At 46.4% G+C, this 12848-nt stretch overlaps 1 protein-coding gene across 1 annotated transcript in view; it reads right to left on the bottom strand.

Annotated features, from left to right (window-relative positions):
• TRAPPC9 (trafficking protein particle complex subunit 9) overlaps positions 1-12848 on the bottom strand; it is a 2424721-nt gene that overhangs the window by 1549592 nt on the left and 862281 nt on the right. Inside the window, exon 17 of the mRNA XM_078686702.1 lies at positions 141-265. Coding sequence (XP_078542828.1) covers positions 141-265 — 125 coding nt within the window. The remainder of the gene's footprint in view (positions 1-140; positions 266-12848) is intronic.

Genomic DNA, 12848 nt, shown 5'->3' with positions numbered 1-12848 from the left:
TTAATATGGCATGTTATGCACTAAGCCTCAATACAGCAAACACCAAATGCTTTGCTCAGTTTAATGGTTATTGCAACAGTTTAGTCTGACTGCGGTGGCCAATCACAAGCGCTCCTGAAGCATAGGCCGTGGCCACTTACCTTTACGTGGCTGAAGTCCCCGCCTTTGCTACTCTCTGATGGGTTGATGGGTTTACTCTCCACTTTGGGTTTGACAACCTGTCGGAAAGGACTGGAGAGTGGGAAACCGCTCACACTGATCCCATCTGTGACAAAAGCAAGGTGCACGTTACTTCATAGCAGGACTAGAAGGTTACGGACATCAATGCACTGTGGTACATCACACTTTGTACTCTGATTACAGGTTAAACTACCATTTTGTGACTTGTAGCATATTTGGGGTCAAGCCTGTAATTGTAAGTTTAGTTACAAATTGATATGTTTGCAGGTAAATAACATTGTATGGTTCATGTTTCTGAAATACACATTTTCGAATCAGTCTATATTTTTGGTTGATATTTTCACTAGTTATCATTTTTTCATGAAGCCCATGTCTATGTTGCAAAATACCTTTATTACTAAGGTCATTAAAACCAAAACGTGTGGGGGAGGAGCCAAGCTCGCGATCGTAATGGTCGCTTCGTAGCTCGGCTCCGTCAACCATCCGGCCTGCAACACATATCCTGCTTCATATCCTGCCCCAAGACGACACACTCGAGCGGATAAAGATGCGTGAATTATTGCTCGTACTCACCGTTTGACCTGGAGGCTCCTGCGTGCAGTGATTCCGAAGTTCTGCCCCCGGAGAGAACGGGGCCTCCATGGAGTCGGGACCGGGACCTCGTCTACTGGACTCAGCCTGGCGGTGGTGTCGATGATAGCCCCGGCCGAGAGAGGTGCCTGACAGCGAAGGGCCGTTGTGCGAGTAACCCGGTGGATCCGGCACGGGCCTGCCGCGGCGGCAGTGGTGCTGGTGCGGGGTGCGGCGCTCCGAGGACTAATCGTGTGAGGGGATGCCCCCCGCCACTGTCCCGTCCTTCCATCCTGGAGCCATACACCCGGACTCTGTTCGAAGACCGCGCAGGTGTTAGTGCGGCGGACCCCCGACATTGGCGGCTCTCCTTTCTGCACCAAGGCTGCCATTAGCGGGGTCCCCCCCCTTCATTTTTTTCCCTTTGTGTGCCGGAGGGGATCCGCATCTGTGTGCCGGCTTCGAGAGCCGTAGAGAGTGGTGTCGCGGCTGGACTTACAAAATGGCGGCCGACGACCTGGGCTGTGGATATCCCCAAATCGGTGGACCTGAGATGTTGGACGGCACGGAGACCTTGCTGTGTGAGCATGAGCCTACTATCGGTGATGTTATCAACGCCTTGCGATCCCTGCACGCGGCCTTGATCCCCGGTGCCCCGGGGGAACCTGTGCGGTCCGCCGCCATCTTGGATGGACGGCTATTCACGGTATACTCTTGTTTCGATGGAGCCGCTACCTCATCCCCCTGGTCGCGGCGAAGATTACTGTCGCCGCCCATCGACAGGTCTGCAATCCGGTGGCATTGGAACCTTTGGTGACTCACTGTTTGGAGTTTGGAGACTTGGACCCCGGGCTCGGGTCTGTTTCTGTCCGAGCACCCAATGAACATGGTGGACTGTTGTCTATCTCTGCTTCGGTGGGGTCGTTGTCCTGTGCCGCGGGGGAGCCCCGGTTTTTTCAGATGGCGAGACTGAACTCCTGTGTTCTGTGGCTCGGGTTAATTTTCCTGGGACACTTGAATTATATACCCGGACTTCTGTTCTCTTGTCTGTTGATGGACCTCCCTGATCTACACCTTTGTCTAATATCTTTTCATTCTAGTGCTTTCTTCATACTGAGTTGCCTATTTCCTGCCGCTGTGTGGTGGGTGGTGGTGGTCACTAAGAAAGGCCTGGGGTGAGGCAACTTATTCCCGGTGGATCGCCGGGGTACAGCTTAGCGGCGGACCGGCCCGTACTCATGGCGTTGTGGGTGACTCCCTAGTGTGTTTTACGATTCTCGAGAATGTGTCGCTCTGGTTTTAAAATATTACGTTTGTATGGTCGGGCGGAGGGTTGGGGCCGAACGTATTGTTTATTGATCCTTTACTCCCCACTCCTATTTCCTTCTTGTCTTTATGTTTTTTGTTTTCGCTTTTCATTCCTTTTTTCTTTTGTCTTTACTATATTTCGGGTTCGGTTTAGGGCGACAGGCACGCTGCTGGGGGGGGTAGGCCGTAGCCTTCTGCAGGGGTGCTGGGTGGGATGGGTGGGTTGGGACTTTTTCGTTGTCTTCCTTCTTAGTTCTATGGCCCTTTTGTGTCTCTTTATAGGGGTGCCACGTCTGTCCCTGTCTCCCATGGGCTATGTGGGTGGGGTTTGCATACCCGCTGCTTCCTCTATGGGGCTCTGCTACATTTTGAACGCGACTCTCACGCCCTCCTTATTACTAATGTTCCCATCCTTAAGTGTTTCTGTTGTGGGGTACTAGTATCAGCGCGGTGTTCTTCCCCTTCAGCTCTGTTTTTCCTTTTTTTTTTTTCTTCCTTTCCTTAAGGTCAATATGGCGGGTTAGTTTTTCCTTTACGACGTCAATATTCCGGTTCCTGTTTTGTCTCTAATATGCTAATGGGTGGTGGGTCTGAATGAGACGAGTGAAACTAATTATGGCTTTGATTTACTGATATTTGCTCTTGCACTGATGTGCGTTGCTACACCATTCTCCCACATTGTCACCCTTTAGCTTTATTGTTGTCAATGACTTGCTCTGGGAACCCGATAACGTCTTGTGTTGTAGTTGAGCCTGCGATATTCCTTGTTGTATTATTATAAAATTAACCTTCATTGTTCCTTTTTGCTGGCCGTCTGTGCTCCCCCCCTTTTTTTGATGCTGTAATGATTGCGATTTACTGCGTTTTATTCCGTACACTGTCATGCTGGATTTATTGCTTGCCATCTCGTATTAGTGGCCGGCCTGACTGGTTGTAGGCCCGTATTTGTATATCCTTTTTGTCCAAATAAAGGTTTAAAAAAAAAAAAAAAAAAAAAAACGTGTGTTTTTCAATAGCTTTCAATCACTTTCCAAAAATATCACTATTCTTTAGTGACCAAGTATAACAAGCATTGGAAAAGTCAACAGGTCTGCCTTTTTGTCAATGGAAGTGTTTGATGATAATGGAGTGACTTTATGCCCTGCCACCAGCTTTCCTAGACTGAGCCAGCGGTGAACCAAAAAACAATGCAAGCAAAAATTCACCACAAAGTGAAACATGAAACCTTGCAAAGGTGATTAGTAGGATTACTTGATCCCCAATCGACCACAACCTAATGAGAACAAAAATGGGGAAATCTAACCACCCACAAAATGGTATGGCCTTGATGGCTGCCCATGCAGCCAATAGCAAAACATGGAAAACACAAGAAAGCCAATGAGTGAAAGGTCTGAACAAAATCCCACCCTTTTGCTGAACTTTTTATTGTATATTTTCAAAGAATTGATGACATGAGGTCCTTACTTGGAGCTTACACTCTCTATAGCCAGACTTAACCCTTCATTTTTTGACCCACATCTGTGCTACATATGGCCTTTTGATGAGGTGTTGATGGATAAGGAGAATGGGAAGTGATCAAAACGTAACTGTACTAGCCCAACAGTACCTAGGGTCATTTTATCTGTCTCTTACTACTTTTTTCATATCCAGCTGTATAACACAGAACCTCAATTTAAATATGTATGGTCAAGTGCATTAAATACAGGGTCAAATGCATTTCAATATGAAAGTCCAATTATGCGTTACCCATGAAGTCCTTCACTCCAGGGGGGCCTATGTATACTATGTATACCTTCAAATCAAAAGGGTTTAATCAACTGTACCCGCATGCCGTGTGTGTGTGTGTATATATGTACATCCTTTTTGCATCACTAAACCATTCAGGAACTTTGCACAGGTTGCAGACAAGATCAGAGGACTGATGCAAATTAACTAAGCATTGCCATTCTAGTGTGTCTAAGAAATGCAGAATGTTTACCTCACTTTCTTACTCAGTCCTTTCAACTGCCTATGTTTGCAACCTAACACTTTATTTGCCTGTTGCTCAACTAATTTCTTGTGGTTTTATTGCCCTTTCAAAATTTGCAAATGTTGGAAATTTTCCCTTTCTGCAGTGTCATCCAGTTTTTTGCCTAAGTGCTGAAACCTATTTTTGCTGGCTAAGAAGATTGTACACTTTATCCATGCTAATCAGGGGCTAATGTTTTTTTGCTCCTTCTTTCAACATGATGAAATTAGTACACACCTGATTGGCAAAGGTAGTCAAGGTGTGCCCAGGGCCTGTAAGCTAAATCTTACAAGTGGACTGTGGTATCCACTGTGCCAACCACTGCAGTAACAATATAAACATGACTGTAGGCCTGCCATCAGCACCATGGCAGTGTATGGTTTAACTACAAATTGCACTAGTCATAATACCCTTTTGGTAGGCCTAAAACACTCCTTTTCAAATATCTATAAGCCACCCTTATTGTCCATTAAGGCAAGGTGCATGGTATTTAAAAGTAGGGCATGTAAATGTTAAACATGTCCTTACCGTGACTATTTTCAATGTAGCGGGGTAGGCTGTTCCACAGGAAAGCACTGGAATACAATATTACGTTTAATAAAAGCTATCTTCACATTGGAAACAGCTAAAAATTTAATTTTTTGACATTTTGAGATATTTACTACAAACCCAATTTACTAGTGAAGTTGGATGTGTGAAAGATGTGGGAAACGGGACTTCTAGGAAGCCACTTTTGCACTGCCTGAAGTCCCTGGGAGCTAAATCTTTAAAGAGCCCTACTTTGTCACAAACAAAAGTGGCTACCACCCAGGCCTGCACCATTCTTTTGTCCCTCCAGCCAACTGGACTCCATCAAAATGGGCCTCTTGTTGATATTACAGTGTTAGATCCTTCTGGAGTGTCAAGACCTGCTTGACAGGTCTGCTTTGGTTCTCATATGATATTTGAGGAGCACTTTAAAGGAAGGTAACAGAATGCCAAAGGATTTTTTATGTATCCATGGTCTGGTTGCTGAAAACTCACCTCTGTCCTTCTAGATGTCTGTCCCCAAGTTTGTTGGGGGTGGAGGGTGGTACACAGACTGTCTAAAATTGGATTTTAGAGTTAGATGTGGGCTTACACTAGAAATAACGTAGTATACTCTCCACACATGCCAATCACCATCGAGATTAAGTTTTGTGTGGCTGAAGACTTCATCCATCTTGAAAATATCTAAAGTTGTTAGGGTTAGCCTGGGAACCTTCACCCCATTGGTTAGGGAATCCCCAGGGTCATTCCTACTCCCTAGGTGTGTAGCGCTTACGAGGCTTTCTCGAACAGGCAGGAGGGGCCGTTACCGTAATCATTCACCGGAGGGCGCCTGGTGTCCACGGACTATGCTTCCCAGAGGCTTCAGGGAAACTGCCGGTAGTTCCGTGGCATACAAAGCCCTTCCGGGACCGTGAAACGGGGCTTGTCAATCCTTGTTTCCCGGAGTAGCCCTGCAGCAGATGCCCGCAAGAGACCCCGCCATAACTAACAGGTATTTCAGTGGAGGACGGAGTACAGCGCGGACGCGCTGTTGGGTTTTCTCCGCCCTTGCACTGCTTTTCATAGCGGCGTTTGAGAAGCCGCCTCTGGAGGACAGTAGACCTCCCTTTTGTTTCCACGGCATTGTTTTCCCCGCATTCCAGTAAGACGCAGGAGGGCGTTTCCGTTCTCAGTCACGCTAGTCTCTCTGAGGGGCTTTACTTTAACGTTTTACCAATCTGTACTTAAACACCGGATACTTTGGGATGAAGTACACTAGCGGTGCACACTACGAGTGTTCTCAATAAGCCTTGGCTGCTCCAACACATTGTATATGTGTTTCAAGCTTCCTACGTTTGCATTGCTGATTTTGTTTCCTACGTTTTGCCTTGATGATTCTGTTTCTTCATGTGGCCTTGCTGATTTTGCTTTTCACATTTCCTTGCTGATTTTGCTTCTCACGTTTTTGCCTTGCTGATTTTTGCTCGACTTACAAGTGCGTTGCACTAGAGAGAGTGGGAATTTTCCCTGAATGGATTGTGGGAAACTTGAGCAAGGTTCCTTCTCTTCGTAGTGCCTACAACCAGAAAACCTTTTCTTATACGTTCTGAAACTGCCTAACATGTTAGTATACGCTAAAGGAATGTATCTCTTTGTTTTCAAGAGTTTGCTTATGGTGTCCTAATCAAAGGCTTCAAAACAACTACTGACCATCTCTCTTGCCTGCTAATGCCACAGTTCAGATTATTCCAGGTCCCAAAGCTAAAGGAATTGTTGGGGAGGCAGGTATTAGTAATCTTTAGTGTATATTGTATTCCTAAACAACTGTTGTTCTTCTCATCTCTAAATTAGATGAGCAGTGCCACCATGTGGCAGACTATCATAAGTGCGGTGTTGACAACTAAGTGCCGGTACTGAGCACCAGAAACCACTGGCTCAAATTAAGCTCGGTAATGCACTCTGATTAATGTTCTTACTCTGTCTACACACTCAGCAGACCTGTATGACTTTTTTTCTAAGGGGGACTTATTCTAAAGTGGAATTTTCACAGTTTTACCCAGATCATCAGCTGAAATCATGATAAAGGCAGATTCAGTCCTCAGTCTCTGTAGCAATTACGCCAAGCAATTAGGACAAGAAGCCTTTGATTAGGACACCATAAGCAAACTCTTGAAAACAAAGAGATATTTGGAGGGCTTGTAGAAGTGCACTACTGTGGTGGATTGGGACTTAAAAGACTAAAGTCAGAAGCTAAAATCTTTAACAAAGACAAACCTGGTTAGTGTATCTAGCCTGTGCGCCATCAAATTGCGCCTAGGTCCTGTTCTACCGTGACCATGGACTATAATGGCACTTTGAGCTTCTTGGCCAGTGATGTTGAACAAAGGGTACAGTCAAGCAAACATTTTTACACTAGATATTTTTCTTTCCCTAGTGCATTTAAATCCATGACTAAGTCAACAACGAGGCGTAATTGCTACAGAGACTGAGGACTGAATCTGCCTTTATCATGATTTCAGCTGATGATCTGGGTAAAACTGTGAAAATTCCACTTTAGAATAAGTCCCCCTTAGAAAAAAAGTCATACAGGTCTGCTGAGTGTGTAGACAGAGTAAGAACATTAATCAGAGTGCATTACCGAGCTTAATTTGAGCCAGTGGTTTCTGGTGCTCAGTACCGGCACTTAGTTGTCAACACCGCACTTATGATAGTCTGCCACATGGTGGCACTGCTCATCTAATTTAGAGATTAGAAGAACAACAGTTGTTTAGGAATACAATATACACTAAAGATTACTAATACCTGCCTCCCCAACAATTCCTTTAGCTTTGGGACCTGGAATAATCTGAACTGTGGCATTAGCAGGCAAGAGAGATGGTCAGTAGTTGTTTTGACAGCAGTGACAGGGGTGTTGGGTGGTGCAAGCTGGCACTTATTATTTTACAAATTAAGCACTGTCAGAGTTAGCATGTTGCCTTTGGTGCCTTGTAAAGGATGCAATATGGTGCAGGCAGTTACAGTACGGAGTTATGTCAGCCCTTTAAACAGTTCATACTGCGAACAGAATAACCTCAAGATAAGAGCCAGCAAGAACGTATTTCCTGAATTTGAGGAAGACAAAGCCGTTTCAGGTGTTAAAGGGTGTTCTACCTACATGTAGAGGGCACAGGCTTCACTTGCCAGTTTAGTTCTCAAAAAAGAGCAATGCCCTCTTTAGAAGAGTATTTTCACTTCCACAGCAACTGAGACTCTTACAAAAATAACTCAAGGGTGGCTCAGTGCCTCTGATGGATTCTGCACCGCCTTTAATGACCTCCACCCCTGGAAGTGCAGACAAGGAACATTACAAGAAGACAGTGTTCCACCGCAAGGCTTCAGTGGAAGGTTTTTTTGTTGCTGATCTTCTCATTAGGGACAGAGGAGAGGAGTCTCCTGCCTTTGTGAGCTCTCACACTGCCCGGATCACAGATCTGCATGCCAGAGACACGTAGCCATGACTATGCAAGAGAATCACGCCACCCTCAGACACGACCCCTGACCTTTCAGCCAATTATTTCCCTTCTGATGCTCGGTGTGCTGACACGGGGTCATGTTCCAAAGCGGGGTCTCTTGCAGGTGAGTGACGGGCGCTCATTAACAGGGCCTGGTGATGAACTTAAGTGTAAGAAGGCAACTGCAGGAAAGTTAAAATACATTTCATAACTAAGGATTTGAAAATGGAACAATGTGAATCTTAGATCTATCAAGAAATAAAAAGCCAAGTCTATCATGGTCTTCAGGCTGCTGGCATCCTGCTGCAGTGCTTGGCTCAATGCTGCAAGCTCAGCTTGCTGCAGGGCTAAGGTGGTGACACTAAGAGAATGAGAGGCCTTGTTTCAGTGGTCACTGCTCGACAGCTCCCTTCCTGGCATGTGTTATGAAGGTGAGAACCCAGGCATGCAAACACAACCCGCCAAACGGGGCAGCAAGACAATTCCGGGGCAGTGGGTCCATGATCTACCTTACAAAGGTATCCTACACTAGACAGGGATCACCACATGTGAGTCTGCACAAGATCCTTCAAATGGTGTAACATGACATGACGTGTGCCGGGGACACAAAACATGCTATGTTTAAAACCAATTGCACTGTTCACATTATAGAATAAGAGCTGTCGTTTTCTAAACCAATAGGCCGATCATAGCGGAGTAGGTTAATGCACCTGCTTCAGAAATGTAAGTAAATTGGGTATTTCCCAGGTACAAATGACAGCAAAGCCAACTCAGCCTTTCATCCTTCAGAATTTTATTAAATGTAAAACGGCCTCAAAACTACAGAGCTGGATCCTCGTTCCATGATGAACACCTGCAGGAGAGTTCCCACCACTCCAGCTCCAGATCTGCAGAGCTCCAAATGGCCCCCAGGAGTCCTCCATCACTGCCAACAGCTTCTTATGTGGTCGGTCCCATCTGAACCACCCAGCCACAAGACGAAACTTCCGGGGGGACAGTCAGGAGACATGTCACGCTGCAACTGGGCCAGTGGTACTCTTCTAGGCAAGGAGCAGCTTTCTCTATCCTAAGACCCTTTGCTTTCTCCACCCATTTGGGGGGGAAGTTCCACAGCACCCAACAGACTTAACTGGGAGAACCCCAGAGTCTTATACCCTGTGGGTGAGCACGAGGGCAGGTATGAGCCTTGGAAAAAGGCAGGAGCAGAAGTTCCAAAGAGAGAGCTGGAGACAGGTTTCTCCACCCCTCAGGGAGGAAGAAATGTTCATTGTATGAGAAGGTAGTGAAGAAAATTCTCCTCTTCATTCCCAGGCAGACACTCCCCTGAAGTCTAATGTTTTCTTAGTAGATTTGTATTGAGTTTTATATTGAGGAATTTGCGCCTACCATTTAGAAAGTACACTCATAACCAGGTGGATTATTCATGAGTTACGTATACACACAGGTAATAATTGGAATACAACTCATTGTGTTGCGTAGGTAAATGCAGAACAATCTTAAACAATAAAAGAGTGATTATTCCGATTACGCCATATCCACAGCCACCTTCTCTTCCTCCATAGAGTGGAACTGATGACACATCAGCATATGATATCTTAATCCCTACAAGGCATTTCAAGCATAGGATCGAAATCCCACCAATGGCATCATCTTCGTAGTGAACACCACTCATATCTTCTATATCAAGTTCAGCATACGCCCATTTCTCTTGATCTCACAACCAATCCCAAAACTGTGGTGGAACCGAAGCCTCCCAAGACATGGCTTTACGGTGATTCGCTAATACTAGCACAGGGTCACCTAACACACATACTTGTTTAGTCTTTTTGAAAAGCCTGGTAAGCAGTGTGTGACCTCTATAGGTATCCGCCTTCAAGTTAACGCGGTCAAATATATCAAGACCTCATCCCAAAACTGTAACACCACCGAGCATTGCCGGACCATGTGGTAGAAGTCAGAGCATCTCGGGCAAGAATTTGATACTGGAAAACCTCGCCCATATGTTTCGGGGTGAAATAAGTGTGGGGAATATAAAAAGTTAATTAAGTGCATTTCAACCTGCCATGTTTGGAAATCGCATTAACGCGACCTAAGCAGTTCAACCATATTTAAGCGGGTTTCCCACCATGTCTTGAGAGGTAGCATTTGAACATCTCACGTCCGTAATAGCTCTGTGTAAAGAGCTATAATCGCTTTGTGTCCATACTCATGTGTGAAGGCTACCTGTAATACTAAAGAAATACTGGGTTCTTTGTAGGGGGCATCCCATGTCCAGAACAAATGGCGTTTAAGAGTGGTGTAAAGTAAACAAGCAATGGGAAAGCCAATACGTCTTGCTTACACAAGAGGTATTGGCTTTGGCAATGTGTTTTTGCATGTTGTACACCAGTGTGGCTGCTGTTCAGCATGGCTAAACGTTAGTGGTGTGGTGTCGGATATGGTAGATTGGACTGGGGTAGACTGGGGCAAAGTGGAATGGGGTAGATTGGAGTAGTGTGCAGTAGGGTAGATTGCTTTAAAGCAGCGCGCAGTGGGGTAGTCTGGGGTAGCATGGAGTGGGATAGATTGATTTAAAATAGAGAGGGGTAGATTGGGGTAGCGTGGAGTGGGGTAGAATGGTGTGGAGTAGGGTAGATTGGGGTAGACTGTACTGCTGTAGAGCGGGTTATATTGTAGTAGAAGGGGATAGACTGAGTGGAGAAGAGTGGAGCGAGGTAAAGTGGAGTGGGGTAGATTGGAGTGGGCAGGGGTAGATTGTAGTAGGGTACCTTTGGGTGGATTGGGGTATAAAGAAGTAGATTTGGATGGACTGTAGTATTTCAGGGTAGATTGGGGTAGAGTGGGGTGAGGCAGATTGGAATGGGGTAGATTGGGAAGAGTGGGGTGGATTGGGGCAGAGTGGAGTGAGGAGGGGTGGGGCAGAGTGGAGTCAGATGGGGTGCAGTGGGGCAGAGTGGAGTGGGGTAGATTAAGTGGATTAGAGTAGGGTAGATTGAAATGGAGTGGGGTAGGTTTGAGTAGACGAGTGGATCGGGGTCGATTGGAGTGGGGTAGTTTGAAGTAGGGTAGATTGAAGTGGAGTAGGGCAGGTTGCAGTGGAGTGGAGTAAAGTGGAGTAGACTGAAGTGAAGTAGATTGTAGTGTAGTAGATTGGGCTAGACTGGAGTGGGGTAGATTGGAGTGTGGTAGATTGAGGAAGAGTGGGGAGGGCTACATTGGAGTGGGGTAGATTGGTTGGCTTGGAGTAGGGTGGCGTGGGGGAGATTGTGGTAGAGTGGAGTACAGTAGATTGGAGTGGAGTACAGTACAGTGGAGTGGGGTAGACTGGAGAATAGTAGTTTGGGGTAGGTTGGAACAGAGTAGAGTGGGGGTAGATTAGGGTGGAGGGGGGTACATTGCAGTGGAGTAGATTGGGTGGATTAGACTATGGTAGACTGGCATGGAGTGGAGTTGAGAGGCGTGAAGTGGAGTGGTGAGCCGTGTCATTAAGTGTCTTACTGTGGAGTGGCTTGGCATAGTGTGGAGTGGCATGGCGTAGAGTGGAAGGGCATAGAGTGGAGCAGAGTTTTGCAGAGTGAAGTTGTGAAGAGTGTTCTAGAGAAGAGTAGAGTAAAGTGGAGTAGGCATGGTGTGATAGCGCACTGCCATTAAAGACAACACATTTCTAATTGAAAATGGCCATTACATTTGCACAGACATACAGTTTTACTGTGCCCAAATGATAATGTGTGGAAATTCCATCACCAAGTGTATTGATTTGTTTTGATCGTATTAAAATATTTTTTTCCACCACCTTTAAGTGTTACAGAAAAAATATGCTTCATTTCTACTGTTTTCATTCCGATGTATTCGGAAATATCAGCACAGTTATTTTTTGTTGTGTGCTAGACAAGATAACATTCTATACAGTCTGTCCCCTAGCATTGGTACTCATCAGAATGGATTGTCACATAAATTCTTTCACTTTGAAGTCAGCAAAAGAAAAGTAAACACCAAGTTCCCTCGGAATACAAATCCTGACATCTGACCTCTGACTTTGAATACACAGAGAGACAGATAAGAACAAGATTTAAAGACCTGTTTACAGATAGTGAGTTGTCACGGGGCGGGATGCCACAGTGTTGACATGGATGCTGACGTAGACTGGTGGTCGGCTGTTTCCCCCTTTTCACCCCTTTCTGTTTCCGAATCACAGCCTGCCTCCTCCTGGCCGGAGGAGTGGCCTCAGACGGACAGTAACACCTGATGGGAAGACAGAGACCCGGAGGCACACGGACCCTTTAATTCACCCGGCGAAGACGACGAGACCCCGCCCCGCTGGTTCGCAGCGGAACCAAAAGGAGGCACGACCCGGAAGTCATCGAACGGCGGTTCCCGAGGAGGAGAAAGCGTGAGCGACTGGAGAGCGGAGACGGAGTACGGCGGGGAAGAGATCCTGACGAGCCCCGCTGTGGACTGCAAGCCAGGAGGCCAACGGACCGGCGACTCGCCCCGCCACGTTCCCGCGGGAGGAGCTTGGCTTACGAAGGTACGGGGCAGAGTGGCGGGCTGGGTTACACGTAGCGGCCAATCGCCCGTATAGTTGACCAGTGTAAATAGTGTACAGGCTCCACATCCCCATCCCTCACGAGCACGTAAAGCACAAGACCGGCCGTGTGGAGAAAGCACTGCAGCACTTGGTGTCCCTCACTTCCCTGGCCCCAAAGAACTTTAAGAAGAACGTCCGAGTAATTACTCCTCCTTTGTTTGTCTTGTTTCCTGTTACGTCCCTGACCTGGGAG

The sequence above is a fragment of the Lissotriton helveticus genome, chromosome 4_1 (assembly GCF_964261635.1).
Source record: "Lissotriton helveticus chromosome 4_1, aLisHel1.1, whole genome shotgun sequence".
Taxonomy (NCBI): Eukaryota; Metazoa; Chordata; class Amphibia; order Caudata; family Salamandridae; genus Lissotriton; species Lissotriton helveticus.
This window is presented reverse-complemented; position numbering and strand designations above follow the sequence as displayed.